This window comes from Entelurus aequoreus, linkage group LG19 (genome assembly GCF_033978785.1).
Source record: "Entelurus aequoreus isolate RoL-2023_Sb linkage group LG19, RoL_Eaeq_v1.1, whole genome shotgun sequence".
Classification (NCBI taxonomy): Eukaryota; Metazoa; Chordata; class Actinopteri; order Syngnathiformes; family Syngnathidae; genus Entelurus; species Entelurus aequoreus.
In genome coordinates, this window is record NC_084749.1 from 9980734 (window position 1) to 10005344 (window position 24611).

The 24611-nt window shown below is 37.3% G+C and overlaps 2 protein-coding genes across 2 annotated transcripts in view; one reads left to right on the forward strand and one right to left on the reverse strand.

The window, feature by feature from the left end:
- Positions 1–5899, forward strand: part of spata1 (spermatogenesis associated 1) — a 13212-nt gene extending 7313 nt beyond the window's left edge. Inside the window, exons 7-12 of the mRNA XM_062027854.1 lie at positions 764–809; positions 879–954; positions 1026–1151; positions 2314–2486; positions 5606–5704; positions 5763–5899. Of these exons, the coding sequence (XP_061883838.1) occupies positions 764–809; positions 879–954; positions 1026–1151; positions 2314–2486; positions 5606–5704; positions 5763–5864 (622 nt within the window). The 3' untranslated portion in view covers positions 5865–5899. The remainder of the gene's footprint in view (positions 1–763; positions 810–878; positions 955–1025; positions 1152–2313; positions 2487–5605; positions 5705–5762) is intronic.
- Positions 5420–24390, reverse strand: LOC133635092 (di-N-acetylchitobiase-like). Its single transcript, XM_062027853.1, has 9 exons — positions 24054–24390; positions 18906–19044; positions 18636–18844; positions 18405–18576; positions 18248–18345; positions 14979–15140; positions 11532–12054; positions 11322–11446; positions 5420–5927 (listed from the first exon to the last, which is right to left on the reverse strand). Exons 1-7 carry the CDS (start codon positions 24165–24167, stop codon positions 11857–11859), a joined length of 1092 nt encoding a protein of 363 aa, XP_061883837.1. The 5' UTR covers positions 24168–24390; the 3' UTR covers positions 5420–5927; positions 11322–11446; positions 11532–11856.
- Between the last annotated feature and the right edge of the window lie 221 nt (positions 24391–24611).

The window sequence follows — 24611 nt, forward strand, 5'->3', positions numbered from 1 at the left end:
TGCTTCTTCTGTATCATCACCTGTTGCTTCTTCTGTATCATCACCTGCTACATCTTCTGTATCATCACCTGTTGCTTCTTCTGTATCATCACCTGTTGCTTCTTCTGTATCATCACCTGCTACATCTTCTGTATCATCACCTGTTGCTTCTTCTGTATCATCACCTGTTGCTTCTTCTGTATCATCACCTGTTGCTTCTTCTGTATCATCACCTGTTGCTTCTTCTGTATCATCACCTGTTGCTTCTTCTGTATCATCACCTGTTGCTTCTTCTGTATCATCACCTGCTACATCTTCTGTATCATCACCTGTTGCTTCTTCTGTATCATCACCTGCTACATCTTCTGTATCATCACCTGTTGCTTCTTCTGTATCATCACATGTTGCTTCTTCTGTATCATCACCTGTTGCTTCTTCTGTATCATCACCTGCTACATCTTCTGTATCATCACCTGTTGCTTCTTCTGTATCATCACCTGTTGCTTCTTCTGTATCATCACCTGTTGCTTCTTCTGTATCATCACCTGTTGCTACATCGTCTGTATCATCACCTGCTGCTTCTTCTGTATCATCACCTGTTGCTTCTTCTGTTACATCACCTGTTGCTTCTTCTGTATCATCACCTGTTGCTTCTTCTGGTATCTTCACCTGTTGCTTCTTCTGTATCATCACCTGTTGCTTCTTCTGGTATCATCACCTGCTGCCTGTGATGATATGAGTTGTAGTGGTATCATGACGTAGTGGTATGTGTGTGCTGGTGCAGGCTGGGGAAGACAGCAGAGGTGCACAGGTGTAAGACAACAAGTGTGGTAATGAAGCAGCAACATTCCAAAGGTACATGAAGTGTCACATGAAGACTCAATGTTGTTTGTGTGAAGGCCACTGAAGGCTCCATGGTGTTGTCCACTTCTCCTCCTCCGGGTCTGGACCTGACCATGAGCACCCATAGCACCAGTAGGTGGGGAGAAAGGAGTCAGGACACAGGTGACGCAGACGTGACTTTTCAAAGGTCGTGTGTCCTTCAGGAGACCAAGTGGTGGAGGAGATCAGGCTGGTGAAGGAAGCAAGGAAGCAGTTGGAGTGGAGGAGACAAGAGCTGCTCAGGAAGGGAAAAGACTTGCTGGCCCAGAACAGACATCGCAGGAACCAAGGTGGCTGAAAAGAACTCTTGATTAGTAGTGGACTTAAAACACATCCTTGAGGAACTCCATTCTTAATTGTCACATCTTGACCTTATTGAATGAAGAAGTAAACATGACCTATAAAAAAGGAATATACAGTGGGTGTCATTAATAGTCACATATTGACCTGATTGAATGAAGTAAACATCCATCCATCCATTTTTTACTGCTTGTCCCTTAACATGACCTATAAAAAAGGAATATACAGAAATTACTCAATTTTTTACTATTTATTTAATTGTAGCCATTTGCTAAATGGCAATGGTGCCATTTAGTTTTTCGTTGTCCCATTTACTCTCTGTAAAGCACCAGTTCCATTGGCAGCAAAACAGGCCCGGAGCATAATACTACCACCACCATGCTTGGTGGTAGACATGGTGTTCCTGGGATTAAAGGCCTCCAAACATATTGCTGGGTATTGTGGCCAAACAGCTCCATTTTTGTTTCATCTGACATCACACGGACAAAGATAAGACCTTCTGGAGGTAAGTTCTGTGGACAGATGAAACAAAAATTGAGCTGTTTGGCCACAATACCCAGCAATATGTTTGGAGGAGAAAAAGGTGAGGCCTTTAATCCCAGGAACACCATCCCTACCGTCAAGCATGGTGGTGGTAGTATTATGCTCTGGGCCTGTCCAAAGGAACTGGTGCTTTACAGAGAGTAAATGGGACAATGAAAAAGGAGGATTACCTCCAAATTCATCAGACCGGAGGTTGGGTCTTGGGCGCAGTTGGGTGTTCCAACAGGACAATGACCCCAAACACACGTCAAAAGTGGTAAAGGAATGGCTAAATCAGGCTAGAATTAAAGTTTTAGAATGGCCTTCCCAAAGTCCTGACTTAAACGTTTGGACAATGCTGAAGAAACAAGTCCATGTCAGAAAACCAACACATTTAGCTGAACTGCACCAATTGTGTAGTAAAATATTTTAACATTTTCGTTGGTTTAGTAAACATATATAAAAACAAATGCAGAAATAGATGTGTATTTAATGACATCATTGGACAAAAAAAACTACAGTAAATATATCAATGATTATTTCCCTTGGAATGTTTCGTAAGTAGTTTAAGTTCCTTTAAACATTTTTGGCGGTATTTTCACTGTTTTTTTTCTTTTGTCACTCCACAAGCTCGTGACAGCTGGAAAAAGAAGTATTTTGATACCAAGAAGGCCACAGCGCCGTTAGAAGAGGCTCTGAAGAGCGTGCGACAAGACCTGGAGACCTTTTACAACCAAGTCCTTCATCAGCTGCACGCTCGGGAGAGCAGGAGCAAGCCACAGAAACAAGGATGCTCTGAAAAGGTACAGCCATTAGTAGTAGTCACTGAAAAGGTACATCCATTAGTAGTAGTCACTGAAAAGGTACATCCATTAGTAGTAGTCACTGAAAAGGTACATCCATTAGTAGTAGTCACTGAAAAGGTACATCCATTAGTAGTAGTCACTGAAAAGGTACATCCATTAGTAGTAGTCACTGAAAAGGTACATCCATTAGTAGTAGTCACTGAAAAGGTATATCCATTAGTAGTAGTCACTGAAAAGGTACATCCATTAGTAGTAGTCACTGAAAAGGTACATCCATTAGTAGTAGTCACTGAAAAGGTACATCCATTAGTAGTAGTCACTGAAAAGGTATATCCATTAGTAGTAGTCACTGAAAAGGTACATCCATTAGTAGTAGTCACTGAAAAGGTATATCCATTAGTAGTAGTCACTGAAAAGGTACATCCATTAGTAGTAGTCACTGAAAAGGTACATCCATTAGTAGTCACTGAAAAGGTACATCCATTAGTAGTAGTCATTGAAAAGGTACATCCATTAGTAGTCACTGAAAAGGTACATCCATTAGTAGTCACTGAAAAGGTACATCCATTAGTAGTAGTCACTGAAAAGGTACATCCATTAGTAGTAGTCACTGAAAAGGTACATCCATTAGTAGTAGTCACTGAAAAGGTACAGCCATTAGTAGTAGTCACTGAAAAGGTACATCCATTAGTAGTAGTCACTGAAAAGGTACATCCATTAGTAGTAGTCACTGAAAAGGTACATCCATTATTAGTAGTCACTGAAAAGGTACATCCATTAGTAGTAGTCACTGAAAAGGTACAGCCATTAGTAGTAGTCACTGAAAAGGTACATCCATTAGTAGTAGTCACTGAAAAGGTACATCCATTAGTAGTAGTCAAGGAGGCCCTGATTAATTTGTTGTCAAAGTTCAGTTGAAATGTTACTCCTCTCTAGTCAATAGAAACTAAGTCATTTATTTCAATGTAGTTATTAATGACTCATTATCTTGTGTGGTAAACATACCAGGCTTTCATAACAAGGTGGCAATGTAATCAATCAATGTTTATTTATATAGCCCTAAATCACAAAAGTCTCAATGGGCTGCACAAGCCACAACGACATATTGTGGTTCATTCAGCAGTTACCGCTTAGCAGACTTGAAAATAATTCTCACAAGAACTGGAATAAATACAAAACAGATTTAGGGAGAATTATTGACAATGAGTCATTTTTATTCTTACATTAATTTAAAAAAGGGTAGTAGTTATCTACAAGGGTTGTCCCGGTACCAAAATGTATTTCCATACTTTTCTAAAAAAAACAACTAAAAATGTAACTAAATATCTTACGATACACACTGATTGTCAGACTTTGGACAACATTATGGGATTAAAAGTTACTTACCATGCAGAAATGTAATGTCACTTCCTGGTCAAAAAAAAAGTAGGGGCGTGGCTTCAGTCTATAATCAAGCCACGCCTCTAAAACTCTAGTGCTTCGGTAGTGGCATAAAAACTAGGGACATGATTTTTTTTAGCACACTTTTTTCATTGAAACATTACATTTCCTATAAATCTGTCTTTCAAGCTCGGTTTAAAATGAATCATGAAGATCTTCTAAATTACGCCATTGAAACAAATCTAAAAAATGTTTTAAGCGGTATGTCCATGAATTGGAATTAGGGGTCAGTGTAGTAGTTCCTGTTTTTGTTCTAAAAGGTTACAACTACAGGCTTTTTTGCCGATATCCGATATTGTCCAACTCTTAATTACCGATTCCGATACCAACCGATACCGATATATACAGTCGTGGAATTAACACATTATTAGGGCTGCAACTAAAGATGAACTTGATAATCGATTAATCTGTCGATTATTACTTCGATTAATCGATAATAATCGGATAAAAGAGAAAAACTACATTTCTATCCTAGCCAGTATTTTATTGGGAGAAAAAAAACAGCATACTCACACCATACTTATTTTGATTATTGTTTCTCAGCTGTTTGTAAATGTTGCAGTTTATAAATAAAGGTTTATTTAAAAAAATATATATATATAAAAAAAAACAAAAAAACTCTGCGCATAGCATAGATCCAACGAATCGATGACTAAATTAATCGGCAACTATTTTAATAATCGATTTTAATCGATTTGTTGTTGCAGCCCTACACATTATTTTGCCTAATTTTGTTGCGATGCCCCGCTGGATGCATTAAACAATGTAACAAGGTTTTCCAAAATAAATCAACTCAAGTTATGGAAAAAAAATGCCAACATGGCACTGCCATATTTATTATTATTGAAGTCACAAAGTGCATTATTTTTTTTTAACATGCCTCAAAACAGCAGCTTGGAATTTGGGACAAGCTCTCCCTGAGAGTGCATGAGGAGGTTGAGGTGGGCGGGGTTGGGGGTCGTGGGGGGTGTATATTGTAGCGTCCCGGAAGAGTTAGTGCTGCAAGGGGTTCTGGGTATTTGTTTTGCTGTGTTTATGTTGTGTTACGGTGCGGATGTTCTCCCGAAATGTCATTCTTGTTTGGTGTGGGTTCACAGTGTGGCGCATATTTGTAACAGTGTTAAAGTTGTTTATACGGCTACCCTCAGTGTGACCTGTATGGCTGTTGACCAAGTATGAGTTGTATTCACTTGTGTGTGTGTGAAAAGCCGTAGATATTATGTGATTGGACCGGCATGCAAAGGCGTGGCCTTTAAGGTTTATTGGCGCTCTGTACTTCTCCCTACGTCCGTGTACACAGCGGCGTTTTAAAAAGTCATACATTTTACTTTTTGAAACCGATACCGATAATTTCCGATATTACATTTTAAAGCATTTATCGGCTGATATTATCGGACATCTCTAGTTACAACAGCTACTTCTCAATAGAAAGTAGATGTATGTATTCATCTTATCACGGTCTGCCCTGGGTTTAAACATATCATGATATCATCTCTGTTAAAATCCCTGTCTGAGTACTTTGAAACCCTTTTTTTGTTGTTAAGGGCCCGCTCTTTGCATCAGTTCGCTAGAATGACCCATATATCGGAGTTAAAGGGCGATACGATGCAAAATATCGGCGCTGAGAATGGTTTGATCTCTAATGTTTGCAAGTGTTTCTCTGGCCAACCTTTCAGAACGAGCTCATCATTCAGATCCTGAGCGAGAGCCACGAGATGGACGACATGAAGAGGCAGGTGGAGGACGCCAAGATGAAGCTGCTGACGGAGATGAAGGTAAGACTTCGCAGCAGGTGTCGTGGGATGACGTGTGAACAATGTTGTTGTGCCGCAGCTGAGGAAACAGGCTGCCACCGAGCTGAGGGGCCTGAAGGCGGAGCTGGCCCAGAAGAAGAGTCAGTCCTGCCATTTTGGGCCTGTGGCATCTCCAAGATAAGTCCAAGTGGCCACGCGTGGAGCTGTCGGATCCTGACAGTGCATCAAATGAAACCACCGCCGTCTGGTGGAGATAATTTGAACGACATTAGGAGGTTGCCTACAGCCACAGTTATGTTTTTTTCCTGATGATTCAGCAGTTTTTTAAATATGAAGTTAAGGGCGAACTGCACTTTTTGGGGTATTTTTTCTATAAATCGCAATCCTTATGTAAGACAAGAACACTTTTTAAAAAATGTATTCTAACTCATAAATAAACGTTAGCAAGAGTCAGCTAATGGAGCCAATGGGAGTCACTCTTTTCTGCCAATAAAGCACTTAATGAAGATTTTTCGAATTTTATTATTTAAGTGGCTCATTTTAAGCATACGGCGGCGCATTCATTTCACGGACGCACCGCAACGTTCGCTTTTCCTTCGACAACAACACTACTAATCATGGCAGACTTCATGAGACAAAAAAAGATTACTTTGGGACACACTTTTAGTCAAACACTAAGCATCATGTAGCATTGTTGCTAACTGCTAAACAAGCTATACAAACTATGAACATAATAAAACTATCACTTACTGTACAATGTCTGCTCTCACCGGGATGTTTATATCTTCCCGTTAGGATGGAGAACTAATCATAATCCTCACGCAGGTACAGAAAACTAAAAGGTGCCACAAACAAGCGTCTTTTTGCTTCTCTCTCGCTAAGTTATATGTCAAAGTTGACCTTCTACTATCCAAGAGAGGCATGATTGTAATCTCAAATTAACTTTCACCAACTCAGAGGCCATGCAGCCGCTCAATGTCAATATAGCAGCATGAGCTACTTAGCTCTCTGTGATCACAGCGCCGCTAAAAGTAGTTCCTCTGCATTAGCGCTTATGACAACCATATCACTAATACTTGTTAATATTCAGGTCACCACAAGTAAATTGAGTATTGTTGGTGCTTTTTAGAGGGTTTTTTGATGGCTTAATGGGCGGAATAGTGTACTACCATTGTTAGCCACCTCCTACTTGCCCTATTTTACTAGTTGGAATGCATAAAATCAAAGTTAGCCACCTTGTACTTGCCATATTTTACTAATTGGAATGCATAAATCATTGCTGGCCACCTCGTACTTGCCATATTCTAATAGTTGGAATGCATAAAATCATTGTTAGCCACCTCGTACTTGCCATATTTTACTAGTTGGAATGCATAAAATCAGTGTTAGCCACCTCGTACTTGCCATATTTTACTAGTTGGAATGCATAAAATCAGTGTTAGCCACCTCGTACTTGCCATATTTTACTAGTTGGAATGCATAAAATCATTGTTAGCCACCTCGTACTTGCCATATTTTACTAGTTGGAATGCATAAAATCAGTGTTAGCCACCTCGTACTTGCCATATTTTACTAGTTGGAATGCATAAAATCATTGTTAGCCACCTCGTACTTGCCATATTTTACTAGTTGGAATGCATAAATCATTGTTAGCCACCTCCTACTTGCCATATTTTACTAGTTGGAATGCATAAATCATTGTTAGCCACCTCGTACTTGCCATATTTTACTAGTTGGAATGCATAAATCATTGTGAGCCACCTCGTACTTGCCATATTTTACTAGTTGGAATGCATAAATCATTGTTAGCCACCTCGTACTTGCCATATTTTACTAGTTGGAATGCATAAATCATTGTTAGCCACCTCGTACTTGCCATATTTTACTAGTTGGAATGCATAAATCATTGTTAGCCACCTCGTACTTGCCATATTTTACTAGTTGGAATGCATAAATCATTGTTAGCCACCTCCTACTAGCCATATTTTACTAGTTGGAATGCATAAATCATTGTTAGCCACCTCGTACTTGCCATATTTTACTAGTTGGAATCCATAAATCATTATTAGCCACCTCGTACTTGCCATATTTTACTAGTTTACTAGTCGGGGCGGTATAGTTCGGTTGGTAGAGTGGCCGTGCCAGCAACTTAAGGGTTCCAGGTTCGATCCCCGCTTCCGCCATCCTAGTCACTGCCGTTGTGTCCTTGGGCAAGACACTTTACCCACCTGCTGCCTGTGCCACCCACACTGGTTTAAATGTAACTTAGATATTGGGTTTCACTATGTAAAAGCGCTTTAAATCACTAGAGAAAAGCGCTATATAAATATAATTCACTTCACTAGTTGGAATGCATAAATCATTGTTAGCCACCTCGTACTTGCCATATTTTACTATTTGCAATGCATAAAATCATTGTTAGCCACCTCCTACTTGCCAAATTTTCCTAGTTGGAATGCATGAAATAAAGAAATACATGTGTTCTTGTCGTACATAAGGATTGTGAATGATAGACAAAATCAATAAAAAAGTGCAGTTTCCCCCTCTAATTGGAGCATCTGCGGCTCACAGCTAACATTTACGGTGCACTACTTCCTGTTTTTGTTCTGAAAGTTAACCACAAAAACAGAAGCAAGTTTTCAAGGAACTTAATTGTCATGACGTTTACTACCAATGTTCCAGATTTATCCCAATGAGGAACTCAAGACCGCTAGTGTGTATAGGGTATAAATAGCATAGTTATTAGTATAAATAGAATGTGGAAAAACAAATGTATAAAAGCAAATGTTCCCATACGCAATACCAGTAATGTCATCTGTGCCAAACAGCTCCAAATAGGAACAAAAACAATGTATAAACAGTAATTAGTAATACATGATGCAAACAACGTGACTAAAGGAATGTTTAACATCGAAGACTAGATAAGGACTTCACTTTGTAGATGTCCTCTACGGTAGACATTTGATTTTGGTCTATTTATTTTGCCAAACTTACAGGAGCGCTGTGCTCTTTTTAAGGACCTTCTGCAAAAGAGCCGGTCAAAGGTCAATGTCGTGTTTTGAAGAATCCGCTGCAAAAATGTGAGGCCCTCACAAGTTTTTTTTTAACGGGACTGGCGGGCCCGCATGATGACAAAGAGAGGACCTAAAACGGAACCTTGAGGAACACCACTAGTACAGTTGAACAAATGACTACCGACTGCATCTGAAGTAAACGCCACCTTACTTTCATAAATCACGTTACCAGAAAACGTTGTGACCGCCCAAAAAGAGAGGACTTAAAGGGGTGCCTGGAGGAACATGTCAGTTGTTGGGTAACTTGGGTAAAACAGAATCCATCCTGTTTGGGTCCCACATCAAACTTAAGAAAGTCAATGACTTCACCATAAAAGTGGGTGACATTGTTATCACCAGGAAAGATGAGGTCACCTACCTAGGTTCCATTCTAGAGGCTAACCTTTCCTGTGATAAAATGGCAACCAAGGTAATCAAAAAGGTTAACCAACGAACGAGATTTCTCTAGAGAATTTCCTCTCTGGTCAACAAAAGCACCTTGAGGATTCTGGCGGGAACTCTCGTTCAACCCTTGTTCGATTACGCATGCACCTCCTGGTACCCCAGCACCTCCAAAACCCTCAAATCTAAACTCCAAACATCTCAGAACAAGCTAGTCAGGTTACTTCTAGACCTCCACCCCAGATCCCACCTCACTCCTACCCACTTCTCTAAAGTGGGCTGGCTCAAGGTGGAGGACAGAGTTAAACAACTTGCACTGAGCCTAGTCTATAAAATCCGCTACACCTCCCTGATACCGAAGTACATGTCAAACTACTTCCTTAACGTAAATGACCACCATAACCACAACACCAGGGGGTGCTCCACTAACCACGTTAAACCCAGATTCCGAACTAACAAAGGTCTTAACTCATTCTCTTTCTATGCCACATCAATGTGGAATGCGCTCCCAACAGGTATAAAAGAAAGGGCATCTCTATCCTCCTTCAAAACCGCAATAAAAGTTCACCTCCAGGCAGCTACAACCCTAAACTAACACCCTCCCCGGATTGCTAACAATCAAATGTAAACAATCAAATGCAGATACTTTTTCTTATGCCTTCTGATCTCTCTCTCTCTCTCTCTCTCTCTATGTCCACTACTTGATGTCCATATCCTACCCCCCCCCCCCCTCCACACCCCTGATTGTAAATAATGTAAATAATTCAATGTGATTATCTTGTGTGATGACTGTATTATGATGATAGTATATATGATAGTATATATCTGTATCATGAATCAATTTAAGTGGACCCAGACTTAAACAAGTTGAAAAACTTATTGGGGTGTTACCATTTAGTGGTCAATTGTACGGAATATGTACTTCACTGTGCAACCTACTAATAAAAGTCTCAATCAATCAATCAATGTTTAAGTCACAGGTTGGGACGCCAGGCAGGTTCAAATGTCAACGCAAGGATCTACCAATGTGTTTGCAGAGGTCCAAGTTCTTTATACACTAGGGGAACTCTAGTATTCTAGGAGTTTGCCACAAACATGTCTTTAACTGCCTTTGGGGCCAATAATGTGTCTTTGCAGGGTGGGATTTGGCCCTCGGGACGCCAGTTGAACAGGCCTGCTGTATCATATTTGTATTTAAGTTTGTATTTGTGTGTGAATGTCGTATTAGGTAAAACAAGTTGAAATTAAAGCTGCAAGCAGCGATGGAGGGGACCGACTTTGATGGCACATAAAATCCAAACCGGAGCAGTAATTAAAACTCTTTGGTCAACTTTTAATCAGAAGGGTTCAATCTCTCTCCTGTGCTAGTTTGAAGCCGACACGACAAACGCGCTCAGAGGAGATAATGTTTGAAAAAAGGTGACCGGTTTTTACAAAACTTTTGTTTTGAAGGGGGAATAGCAAACTTCCTGTTGATTTTTGCTGGGGGTTGGGAGACCTACATAGAGGTTTTTGTTTCATGTCTCTAAGACATTCCTACTGGAAGTTACAGGCAGTTTTGTCTGAGTTTTTTTCCTAGGAGCAGTTGTGTCTGTGTTTTATTCCTAGGAGCAGTTGTGTCTGTGTTTTATTCCTAGGGGGCGCTAGAGCGCAATTTTGAGTTTTGGGGTTGGGTTTTTTTATTAGATCGCAATTTTCGCCAGTCCTGATGTGCGTGTCCAGTTTGGTGAGTTTTGAAGCATGTTAAGGGGATCAAATTACAGCTCAAAGAGGCAAAAGTGACTGTTTTTACTAAACTTTTGTTTTGAAGGGGGAATTGTCAACTTCCTGTTGATTTTTGCTGAAGGACGTCAATGTATGAAATCTAGGTCTAAGTCAGACCTACATAGAGGTATTTGTTTCATGTCTCTACGACATTTCTACCAGAAGTTACAAGCAGTTTTGTCTGTGTTTTTTTCTAGAGCGCAATTTTGAGTTTTGTTTTTTTAATTAGATCGCAATTTTTGCCAGTCCTGATGTGTGTGTCCAATTTGGTGAGTTTTGAAGCATGTTAAGGGGGTCAAATTACAGCTCAAAGAGGCGGCGGTATAATAATAATAATAAAGAAAAAGAATAATAAAACCTTACAATTTCAATAGGGTCCTCTGTCCCAAAGGGACATTGCGGTCCTTAATAAAACTTACTTTACAGAAACTTGAGGGTTCCTGGTATGAATCCAGCTGGTCACTGCCGTTGTGTCCTTGGGCAAGACGCTTTACTTCCACACTGGCGTATGAATGTTTGTTTGCAAGAGAGGACTGGGACTTCCCTGGATGAATAAGAGTTAAAAACATTAAACAAAGGCCCTTTTTCAAGCGTAAAAGGAAGTTTGCCGCCGTTAATATCTTGCTTACTTCACATAAATCCTGCTGTATGTTCTCTGATCTTTTAACACTTGTTGTTGGGACTGGCCTGTTGGGACAAGTATCGCAGAACAGCCCGAGAAAACCATGCAGACTTTTACGTGGAACAAGTGTTTTCTAAGATCTCTCAGGCGTTTATTGTATTCAAGCAGAAAAGGTGCTGACAAAAAAACAAGTGCATGAAGGAACCATAGCAGACTGGATCAGTGGAATGTCTGAAGGCCTTCGAAAGGCCGCGGCAATAAAAGCTACAACAATGTCTGCTGCCACAAAAGGGTGGCGTTGACTTAGCAACTAACGTCTCGTACCGTAAACTTTAGCCCGGCTGGCATCCAAAGAGAGCGTTCCACATTGCCGCGCTCTGCTGCCTAGCAACGGGGTCGTCGCTGTAGTCTAAGATGTTAGCGTTCCACATGCCCACCCCTCTCAGACCTTTGGATTGGACAGCATCGGTCTTCAGGCAAAGACTTTCTGGGTCATCGTACCAAACCTGGTGAATTTGTCCTTTTGGGTCCTGAAAGATGACGACGACACACAGCGTCTTACTCCATAAGTCAACACAATTATTCTGTTAGATGGTCAAATCACCTTTAATAATACTATTGGACCACCAAAACATAAATTAGCAACAAATAAACCACAACAACTTAAATAATAATAGTAAAAATTAATTATTTAAAAAAATAAAACGGTAAAATTCACTTTTTCTGTATTGTTTTTAATTCTGTTTTTTACGGAGCCCCTAAAGGGACATGGGGGAATTTTTTTTTAAATTATTTATTTTTATTTTTATACATGTATTTCGGCTCGGGCGCACGAGAAACTTTTTATAAAGTTATAAAAAAAAAATTTAAAAAGTTTTTTTTTAGAGATGTATCTTGTGCGCACGAGATACATGTCTAAATTTTTTTTTTTTTAAATAAAAAATTATTTTAAAAAATTTATATATTTTTTATAACTTTATAAAAAGTTTCTTGTGCGCACGAGAAAGTAACAACATTCCCCCATGCCCCTTAGGGGCTCTGTAGTTTTTTTTTTACCTTGTACACATATTTTACCACCATAGTGTGTGCTTTTTGTGTCAAATACAGTTTAATAAAATGTAATTATAGGCAAAACTCCTCACATTTATTGGTAGAATACATCTTTGGACAATTTGGACCAATACTTTTAGTCAAAGCATAATAATTGTGTAAATGTATCAATAAGTGATTTAAGTACATTATGCTTGAGGAAAGTACTTTTTTTAACCTCTTAAGGCCCAAACTGTTTACATGCTTTTTTTTATTTCTCTTTGCTATTTGGGTTTATTGGACCCTAATTAGAAAAAAAACTAAGAATCATCTTTTGATATGATGTACTTAGTCCATAAGTAACAAACCTGTACTTCATATTTATTGACATGATAATTCTTATTTTTACACTTTTTTTTTCAAATTCCATTGTATGTTATACACTTCTGACACCACCAGATGGCAGTATAAGTGTCCACATAAGCGGCCATAAGACCCCAATTCAGTAGTGTACACAATTTTGGAAATAAGAGCTAAAAGGTGCTGTCCACGCATGTGGCCAACTATTTTGTTAGCGCCGTCAGACCAGATGTGACGCTATTGTTGTGAAGGGGGGGAAGTGTGCTGCTGTTTTTATCTTGAGTAAAGAGGTGACTTGATACTGTAAAGAAAATAAATAAATACAAGTGATCCTCTCAATTTGATTGTTTGTACATTGATGTTACATCCACGATGTCGTTCACAACAACACTACAGATGACATGTGTTGGGTGTGTATGATTGTTTGTACATTGATGTTACATCCATGATGTCGCTCACAACAACACAACAGATGACATGTGTTGGGTGTGTATGATTGTTTGTACATTGATGTTACATCCATGATGTCGTTCACAACAACACAACAGATGACATGTGTTGGGTGTGTATGATTGTTTGTACATTGATGTTACATCCATGATGTCGTTCACAACAACACAACAGATGACATGTGTTGGGTGTGTATGATTGTTTGTACATTGATGTTACATCCATGATGTCGTTCACAACAACACAACAGATGACATGTGTTGGGTGTGTATGATTGTTTGTACATTGATGTTACATCCATGATGTCGTTCACAACAACACAGCAGATGACATGTGTTGGGTGTGTATGATTGTTTGTACATTGATGTTACATCCATGATGTCGTTCACAACAACACAGCAGATGACATGTGTTGGGTGTGTATGATTGTTTGTACATTGATGTTACATCCATGATGTCGTTCACAACAACACAACAGATGACATGTGTTGGGTGTGTATGATTGTTTGTATATTGATGTTACATCCATGATGTCGTTCACAACAACACAGCAGATGACATGTGTTGAGTGTGTATGATTGTTTGTACATTGATGTTACATCCATGATGTCGTTCACAACAACACAGCAGATGACATGTGTTGAGTGTGTATGATTGTTTGTACATTGATGTTACATCCATGATGTCGTTCACAACAACACAGCAGATGACATGTGTTGGGTGTGTATGATTGTTTGTACATTGATGTTACATCCATGATGTCGTTCACAACAACACAACAGATGACATGTGTTGGGTGTGTATGATTGTTTGTACATTGATGTTACATCCATGATGTCGTTCACAACAACACAACAGATGACATGTGTTGGGTGTGTATGATTGTTTGTATATTGATGTTACATCCATGATGTCGCTCACAACAACACAACAGATGACATGTGTTGGGTGTGTATGATTGTTTGTACATTGATGTTACATCCATGATGTCGTTCACAACAACAACAGATGACATGTGTGTATGATAGTTTTTGCTAGCTTTATTTTCCTACTTTCAAGTGGTCGTCTCCACATTGTTTAGTTCAGGACATGTTTTGAGGATGACTAGACAATTGAACACATTATTTCCCAAATGTTCCTTTCTCCTCACAATGACAACATCTATGTCAGTTTCCCTGATATTCTGCCTATTCAGCGGATTCCCTTATGAATCCGTCTGCGGTTACATTAAAGCGGGAAACAATCAGCCTTACTTTATTTTTCATTGCGTGTAGTGATTATTGATGAGGCCTACTAGCGCTGTGTCAAATAAAAAGTAGTAACCATCTCAACCTTCCAGTAGGTGTGCTCTTTTTGTCACTTATTCAAATTCACCGTTACAAGTTCAGGAATCGGCATGCACGTTGCTCCGCCCATTGATCGTTTCCCCACCCTGATATTTTCATAATTGTGAGAGGCATTAATTGTCCAGCCCTAATTATCAGCCAACTCTTACTGTATCAGACAGTTTAAAGTACACAAAGATGTTGTAGTCCATCCAATCATTGTGTTGGTATTCCCACACTACCAATTTCTTCCACACCTGTCCAGGACTGGTTCAATGACAAAGACACACCTTGTAATTGAAGTATGGGGCCTGCTGCTTGTCGTCCCACAGCCGACCGGACAACGAGCTGCCAATCTGCTTGGTTATCCACTTGTACGTTTTCTGCTTGCCGGCTGCGTCGCTGCACGGGGCGCCACGGAACGGCACCTCCGCCACGTAGCAAACGCCATCCTGGGACAGAAGAGGATGGTAGTTTGCACTGTGCATGCTAGTATCTCCTGCGTCAACAGATACTTACAGTAAGTGCTAAATGGTCTGCAGAATACTCAAGCTAACGGCCACGTGACCGCTTTTCATTTGGATTCAATCCCAACAATACGTCAATGTTGACAATGCTCATAGCGAGCATGCTATCAACCAGCAGTCCATGTATCGCCCTATGGAGCCATCTATTTGACATGTATGTATGTATATTAATGATACAACGTAGTGAAATGCATACTACCGTATTTTTCGGAGTATAAGTCGCTCCGGAGTATAAGTCGCACCGGCCGAAAATGCATAATAAAGAAGGAAAAAAACATATATACCTGTAAGTCGCACTGGAGTATAAGTCGCATTTTTGGGGGAAATGTATTTGATAAAAGCCAACACCAAGAATAGACATTTGAAAGGCAATTAAAAATAAATAAAGAATAGTGAACAACAGGCTGAATAAGTGTACGTTATATGAGGCATAAATAACCAACTGAGAACGTGCCTGGTATGTTAACGTAACATATTATGGTAAGAGTCATTCAAATAACTAGAACATATAGAACATGCTATACGTTTACCAAACAATCTGTCACTCCTAATCGCTAAATCCCATGAAATCTTATACGTCTAGTCTCTTACGTGAATGAGATAAATAATATTATTTGATATTTTACGCTAATGTGTTAATCATTTCACACATAAGTCGCTCCTGAGTATAAGTCGCACCCCCGGCCAAACTATGAAAAAAACCGACTTATAGTCCGAAAAATACGGTACTTGCAGACGACACTGATATATTCCACAGTAGTCATGAGCTCATTAATACAGTAAACAGGGAACTGAACAGAATAAGAAAATGGATGGACACAAATAATTGATCCTTGAATATAAATACAATTAAGATAGTGATGTCTGGTAAGCACAACATAACGTCTGAACAGAAAATAAGTATTGATGGTACCCAAATTAAAATCGTAAATGACAATACATTTTTGGTAGTAATAATTGATAATAAACCATCATAGAAACTAGAGATGTCCGATAATATCGGCAGCCCGATATTATCGGCCGATAAATGCTTTAAAATGTAATATCGGGAATTATCGGTATCGGTTTCAAAAAGTAAAATGTATGACTTTTTAAAACGCCGCTGTGTACACAGACGTAAGAAGTACAGAGCGCCAATAAACCTTAAAGGCACTGCCTTTGCGTGCCGGCCCAATCACATAATATCTACGGCTTTTCACACACACAAGTGAATGCAAGGCATACTTGGTCAACAGCCATACAGGTCACACTGAGGGTGTCCGTATAAACAACTTTAACACTGTTACAAATATGCGCCACACTGTGAATGCACACCAAACAAGAATGACAAACACATTTCGGGAGAACATCCGCACCGTAACACAACATAAACACATCAGAACAAATACCCAGAACCCCTTGCAGCACTAACTCTTCCGGGACGCTACAATATACGCCCCCCGCCCCCCCCCCCACCTCAACCACTCCCCGCCCCCCAACCCCGCCTACCTCAACCTCCTCAAATTCCAAGCTGCTGTTTTGAGGCGTGTTAAAAAAAATAATGCACTTTGTGACATCAATAATAAATATGGCAGTGCCATGTTGGCATTTTTTTCCATAACTTGAGTTGATTTATTTTGGAAAACCTTGTTACATTGTTTAATGCATCCAGCGGCGCATCACAACAAAATTCGGCATAATAATGTGTTAATTCCACGACTGTATATATCGGTATAGGTTGATATCGGAATCGGTAATTAAGAGTTGGACAATATCGGATATCGGCAAAAAAGCCATTATCGGACATCTCTAATAGAAACCTCATGTCAGACACATTCAAACTAAAATCTCCAAAAGCCTCTCAATTATAATAAACAAAGCAAAACTAGACCTTAATGAAAATGTACTTTGTACTTTATACTGCACCTTTGTACTGCCATACCTTATATATTGTGTTGAATACTTATTTGTACTTTATACTGCACATTGGTACTCCCATACCTTACATATTGTGTTGAATGCTTCTTTGTACTTTATACTGCACCTTGGTACTGCCATACCTTGTATATTGTGTTGAATAACTTGAACTTAACTTCATGAATTTTTGTGACCACTCACTAGGTGCACCCAAAATGTCTGTAGGAGTGTTTTCATGCATATTTGTACGTGCTATCGTAACGAAAGGAAGCTAGCATCGTTAGCATTAGCTAATATGCTAACACGTTTACAAGTGTCTGTGTTGGTATTTTTAACTTACAATAACCTTATTTTAATATTGTTTCACTTCCACAAATTCCTCTGTAAATTCACCAAAACATCACCTTGAGTCTGTTTAGCTGATTGGAGGGCTAGCTTGCGCAGCTAGCGGGTCCATTTACCCACTACACCAATATATCATCCCACTACCATCAGGGCGCAGGTACAGAACCATCAAATTCCGGGGGGCCCGCCTCAGGAAAAGCCTTATCCCTGCAGCTATAGCCGCCCTTAACAGATCTGTCTGACAAGCCTGTAAATGTGTGTTGGTCATGTATGATGTCTTTTTGTTATTTTTGTTTCGTGATGTGTAATGTCTATTGTTCAAATGTACGGCAGTGAAAATGAATTTCCCCAACGGGGACCAATAAATCTAAATCTAAATCTAAATGACCATGACTTCTGTTTTGTTTGATCAGCCGTTTTACTGCCGTGTTACAGACACCGTTTGGAAACAATGAAGGTATGTAAATAAACATTTACAGAATATTTCTGTGTAAATAACACATTACACAACGTATATATCTGTGACTAATATATGGAAATGATTATTCTTTTTTTATTTTATTTAGCGGGCACGGGTTATTTACCTGTGCACTCTATAGTCCGGAAAATACCGTATTATTTAAGTCATTTAAAAAAATAGTTTCTAATTTCTCAGGTATTTTGAGTTGACTCCTATATTATTCTAGTTGTTCCCTGATACATCGGTGTAACACTATGCAGATGTCATCTTACTGTGAGTTCGCAGACTATAATAAAAGGATGTCAAGGTTTCACGTGACTGAAGGTCCTACCTGGGTAAAGTTGAGGCAAGGGTAGTCGTAGCCATACCATGGCACGCCCATCAACAACTTCTTTGGATCCACGCCGATCTTCAAATACTGATCGTAGCCTGCAGACAAAAGCACGATGAGTAGCCAAGAGTGAAGAGACACACGTGGGGACAACAACCTCCAAGGGTTTGAGTGACGGGGGAGTTGGCCATGGCGATGCAGTCCCCCAGGATCTGACTCTGCTCGTCGTAGGACATGACGAAGAGCAGGTCACAGGAGTTGGCGATGGCGACGTAGTCGTAGCAGCGCTTGTCCACACATTGGGGCGACCAGGCAACATCGAAGGACACCTACAGACGTAGGTCGGGTGAGAAGGTGTACAAATGAAGTCTTTCTTCTCACAGGTCACCTGAGAACCAGGTATCTGCTTGTGGAAAGCCTCCGTGGTCTCTTTGACCAGGTCTGTGAGCGCAAAGTACTCAGGCGAGCCTTCTTCCACGGCTTGCTCGATGTCCAGGTTGATGCCGTCCATAAACTGACGTCTGGCCAAGTCCACCATCTCCGTGATCCAAGAGGTCCTGTTGCTTTGGTCCACAACGGAGGCCAGGTGAACGTCGCCTGGTTGGAGAAGAAGAAACGTAAAAAAAAACGTCATGGCGTCGCGAGACAAAGGAAGTACCTTTGAGGACCACGCGCGCTCCTTTAGAATGGGCGTGGCACATGAGCTCGCCGTCGTATTTGCCGAATGTCGCCACGGTCGTCACCACACTCCAGTTGTACGACTTCCACGTCTTCCCGCCCACGTCGAACACAAACACCTGAGAGCACACGCATTTCTTTAGTCACAAGTCTCATATTTCACCAAACATTTTGTCATCATCTATACTGTGTTACAATTCTATGCACTGAATATTAGTCAAACTACTTTGACATAAAAGTTGTACACATGAATATTAATATGACATTAAAGTACTAATCTGACATAGAAATTGTACACATTAATATTAATCTGACATAAAAAATTAACACATGAATATTAATCTGACATAAATGTACTAATATGACATAAAAATTGTACACATGAATACTAATATGACAATAAGTTGAACACATGAATATTAATCTGACACAAAAGTTGAAGACATGAATATTAATCTGACATAAAAGTTGAACACATGAATACTAATCTGACATAAAAATTGAACAAAAGTTGTACACATGAATACTAATATGACATAAAAGTTGAACACATGAATATTAATCTGACATAAATTGAACACATGAATAGGAATCTGACATAAAAGTACTAATATGACATAAAAGTTGTAAACATGAATATTAATCAGACATAAAAGTTGAACACATGATAGTAATCTGACATAAAAATTGTACACATGAATAGTAATCTGACATAAAAGTACTACTTTGACATAAAAGTTGTACACATGAATATTAATCCGACATAAAAGTACTACTTTGACATAAAAGTTGTACACATGAATATTAATCTGACATAAAAGTACTATTTTGACATAAAAGTTGTACACATGAATATTAATCAGACATAAAAGTACTACTTTGACATAAAAGTTGTACACATGAATATTAATCTGACATAAAAGTACTACTTTGACATAAAAGTTGTACACATGAATATTAATCAGACATAAAAGTTGTACACATGAATATTAATCAGACATAAAAGTTGTACACATGAATATTAATCTGACATAAAAGTACTAAACTGACATAAAAGTTGAACACATGAATATTAATCAGACATAAGAGTTGTACACATGAATATTAATCTGACATAAAAATTGTACACATGAATACTAATATGACATTAAGTTGAACACATGAATATTAATCTGACACAAAAGTTGAATACATGAATATTAATCTGACATAAAAGTTGAACACATGAATACTAATCTGACATAAAAATTGAACAAAAGTTGTACACATGAATACTAATATGACATAAAAGTTGAACACATGAATATTAATCTGACATAAATTGAACACATGAATAGGAATCTGACATAAAAGTACTAATATGACATAAAAGTTGTAAACATGAATATTAATCAGACATAAAAGTTGAACACATGATAGTAATCTGACATAAAAATTGTACACATGAATATTAATCTGACATAAAAGTACTACTTTGACATAAAAGTTGTACACATGAATATTAATCCGACATAAAAGTACTACTTTGACATAAAAGTTGTACACATGAATATTAATCTGACATAAAAGTACTACTTTGACATAAAAGTTGTACACATGAATATTAATCAGACATAAAAGTTGTACACATGAATATTAATCTGACATAAAAGTACTAAACTGACATAAAAGTTGAACACATGAATATTAATCAGACATAAAAGTTGTACACATGAATATTAATCTGACATAAAAGTACTAAACTGACATAAAAGTTGTACACATGAATATTAATCTGACATAAAAGTACTACTTTGACATAAATTGTACACATGAATATTAATCAGACATAAAAGTTCTACACATGAATATTAATCTGACATAAAAGTACTGAACTGACATAAAAGTTGAACACATGAATATTAATCAGACATAAAAGTTGTACACATGAATATTAATCTGACATAAAAGTACTAATATGACATAAAAGTTGTAAATATGATTAATCAGACATAAAAGTTGAACACATGAATACTAATCTGACATAAAAGTACTACTTTGACATAAAAGTTGTATACATGAATATTAATCCGACATAAAAGTACTACTTTGACATAAAAGTTGTACACATGAATATTAATATTACATAAAAGTACTAATATGACATAAAAGTTGTACACATGAATAATCTGACATAAAAATTGAACACATGAATATTAATCTGACATAAAAGTACTAATGACATAAAAGTTGTACACATGAATAATAATCTGACATAAAAGTTGAATACATGAATATTAATCTGACATAAAAGTACTAAAAAATATTAGCTGAAATTCCTATGAGATATTGTTTATACAAATAAAATAAACACCCGTATGTTACTTTTGCCTTTTCAGTTAATCAAATACAATAACACAGCACGGGTCAAAAGTTTGACATTTTTAAATATCTAAAAATATATATAATGTAATATAAAATATTAATATATTTAATATAAACAAAATATATCAAATATTTTTGAAATTTTTAAATATCTGGCAACACAAATCACTTTAATTTCTTTCTATAGTACTGTCTTTTGACATATATCCATCCATCCATCCATCCATTTTCTACCGCTTATTCCCTTCGGGGTAGCAGGGGGCGCTGGAGCCTATCTCAGCTACAATCGGGCGGAAGGCGGGGTACACCCTGGACAAGTCGCCACCTCATCGCAGGGCCAACACAGATAGACAGACAGACAACATTCACACACTAGGGCCAATTTAGTGTTGCCAATCAACCTATCCCCAGATGCATGTCTTTGGAGGTGTAATAAAAATATTAGCTGAAACTCTTATGAGGTATTGTTTATCCAAACAACTTTAAAAAAACAAAAAAACCAACACTAACTGCACTGTGTATGTTACTGTTGGTCAGTTCAAAAACGAAAAAAATTTGATATTTTTAAATATCCCCCAAAAATTATAAAGTATATATTCATATACTGTATATAATACATCATATCCATCCATCCGTTTATCCCTATATAAAATATTTTTGACATTTTTAAATATCTGGCAACAAAAATTACTTTATTTTTAAGAGTACTGTCCTGTCACATACTGTAATAAAAATATCAGCTGAAACTCTTGAGGTATTGTTTATCCAAACAACTTTAAAAAAAAAAAAAAACACTCACTGCCCTGTGTATGTTACTTTTGGTCAGTTCAAAAACAAAAAGTCTAAAATGTGATATTTTTAAATATCTAAAAAAAAGTTATAAAGTATATATTTATATACATCATATCCATCCATCCATTTTCTACCGCTTATCCCTATATTAAATATTTTTGACATTTTTAAATATCTGGCAACAAAAAATACTTTAATTTTAAGAGTACTGTCCTGTCACATATACTGTAATAAAAATATTAGCTGCAACTTTTATGATATTGTTGGGCCAAACAGCTTTTAAAAAAATAACCTGGACATTCGTGCCTTGTGTATGTTACTGTAAGTACGTTACTTTCACTTAATCAAATACAATAATAACAGCACTAGTCGAAAGTTTTATATTTGACCAAAATAACGTTGATATATGTTTTTAATTACAGTGTATTTAATGAATACGTTTAATAACTACTACTCCTCTGCATTTTGCGTGATGATTTCTATTGTGTTTAACTTCCACAACAATATTCATTCAAAAAGGTTGGCATAGAATACATGGAAACTTAATAGACGACTGATATTAATGTAGGTAATTACTTCAGACTGGAATGAAATAATATCTGATTTTTTGGAGTAAAGTGGTTTAGTAAGGAGAAAGGCTCGTGAAAGCCATAAGAAATGGACATTGTTTTCAAAGTGAAGTTGTACACATGAATACTAATCCGACATAAAGGTTGTACACATGAATAATAATCTGACATAAAAGTTGAATACATGAATATTAATCTGACATAAAAGTTGAACACATGAATATTAATCAGACAAAAAAGTTGAACACATGAATATTAATCTGACAAAAGTTGTACACATGAATATTAATCTGACATAAAAGTTGAACACATGAATATTAATATTACATAAAAGTACTAATATGACATAAAAGTTGTACACATGAATAATCTGACATAAAAATTGAACACATGAATATTAATCTGACATAAAAGTACTAATGACGTAAAAGTTGTACACATGAATAATAATCTGACATAAAAGTTGAATACATGAATATTAATCTGACATAAAAGTTGAACACATGAATATTAATCTGACATAAAAGTCTAACACATGAATATTAATCTGACATAAAAGTTGAATACATGAATATTAATCTGACATAAAAGTTGAACACATGAATATTAATCAGACATAAAAGTTGAACACATGAATATTAATCAGACAAAAGTTCAACACATGAATATTAATATGACAAAAGTTGAACACATGAATATTAATCAGACATAAAAGTTGAATACATGAATATTAACATGACATACAAGTTGAACATATGAATATTAATGACATAAAAGTTGAATATATGAATAGTAATCAGACATAAAAGTTGAATATATGAATATTTATCAGACATAAAAGTTGAACACATGAATATTAATCTGACATAAAAGTTGAACACATGAACATTAACATGACATACAAGTTGAACACATGAATATTAATATGACATAAAAGTTGAATATATGAATATTAATCAGACATAAAAGTTCAACACATGAATATTAATATGACAAAAGTTGAACACATGAATATTAATCAGACATAAAAGTTGAATACATGAATATTAACATGACATACAAGTTGAACATATGAATATTAATGGCATAAAAGTTGAATATATGAATAGTAATCAGACATAAAAGTTGAATATATGAATATTTATCAGACATAAAAGTTGAACACATGAATATTAATCTGACATAAAAGTTGAACACATGAACATTAACATGACATACAAGTTGAACACATGAATATTAATATGACATAAAAGTTGAATATATGAATATTAATCAGACATAAAAGTTGAACACATGAATATTAATCTGACATAAAAGTGTGCAACAACAAGCTAGTGGATGCTAATCGTGGATGCTAACAGGAAATGAATGAAAACATCGAAAAGTGTCTCACTAAAGTTTACCTCAAAGTCTTTCTCGTCTTGTATCTGCTGGCATAACTCGGGTCTCTCACAAGGACAGACGTCAGCCCAGCTCACCATTATTATCGACGATAGAAACATTAGCAAAGGAGACATTTTTAATCAGGACTTGTCACCCGCACAGCCTTAGAGCTAATAGGCTAATAAGCTAATGCTTAACGAAGGATACCGACGAGGGACAAACCGGAAACATATATCCTAAACATCCATCCATCCATCAATTTCTACCTAAACATGTAAAAGAATATTTAAAATATTATTTTAATATTTAAAAGAATGCACATTAAGGGACGCAATAGTACTTTTCCCCCCCCCTTTTAGTACTTATGCCTTTTCACGAGGGTACACCACGGCAAGCTGGCGGTATTGAGATCGTTTCCGGTCTGTAACGTCAGAACGGAAGTAGTTTTATGTGCTTTATTTTAGTAGAAATACAAAAGATTAATGTGCAACTTTACATAACCATAGTCACGCAATCATAAATAATAACACAAATAGTTTAGTAATTGTCATCACCATTTAACATGGAATATTAGAAAT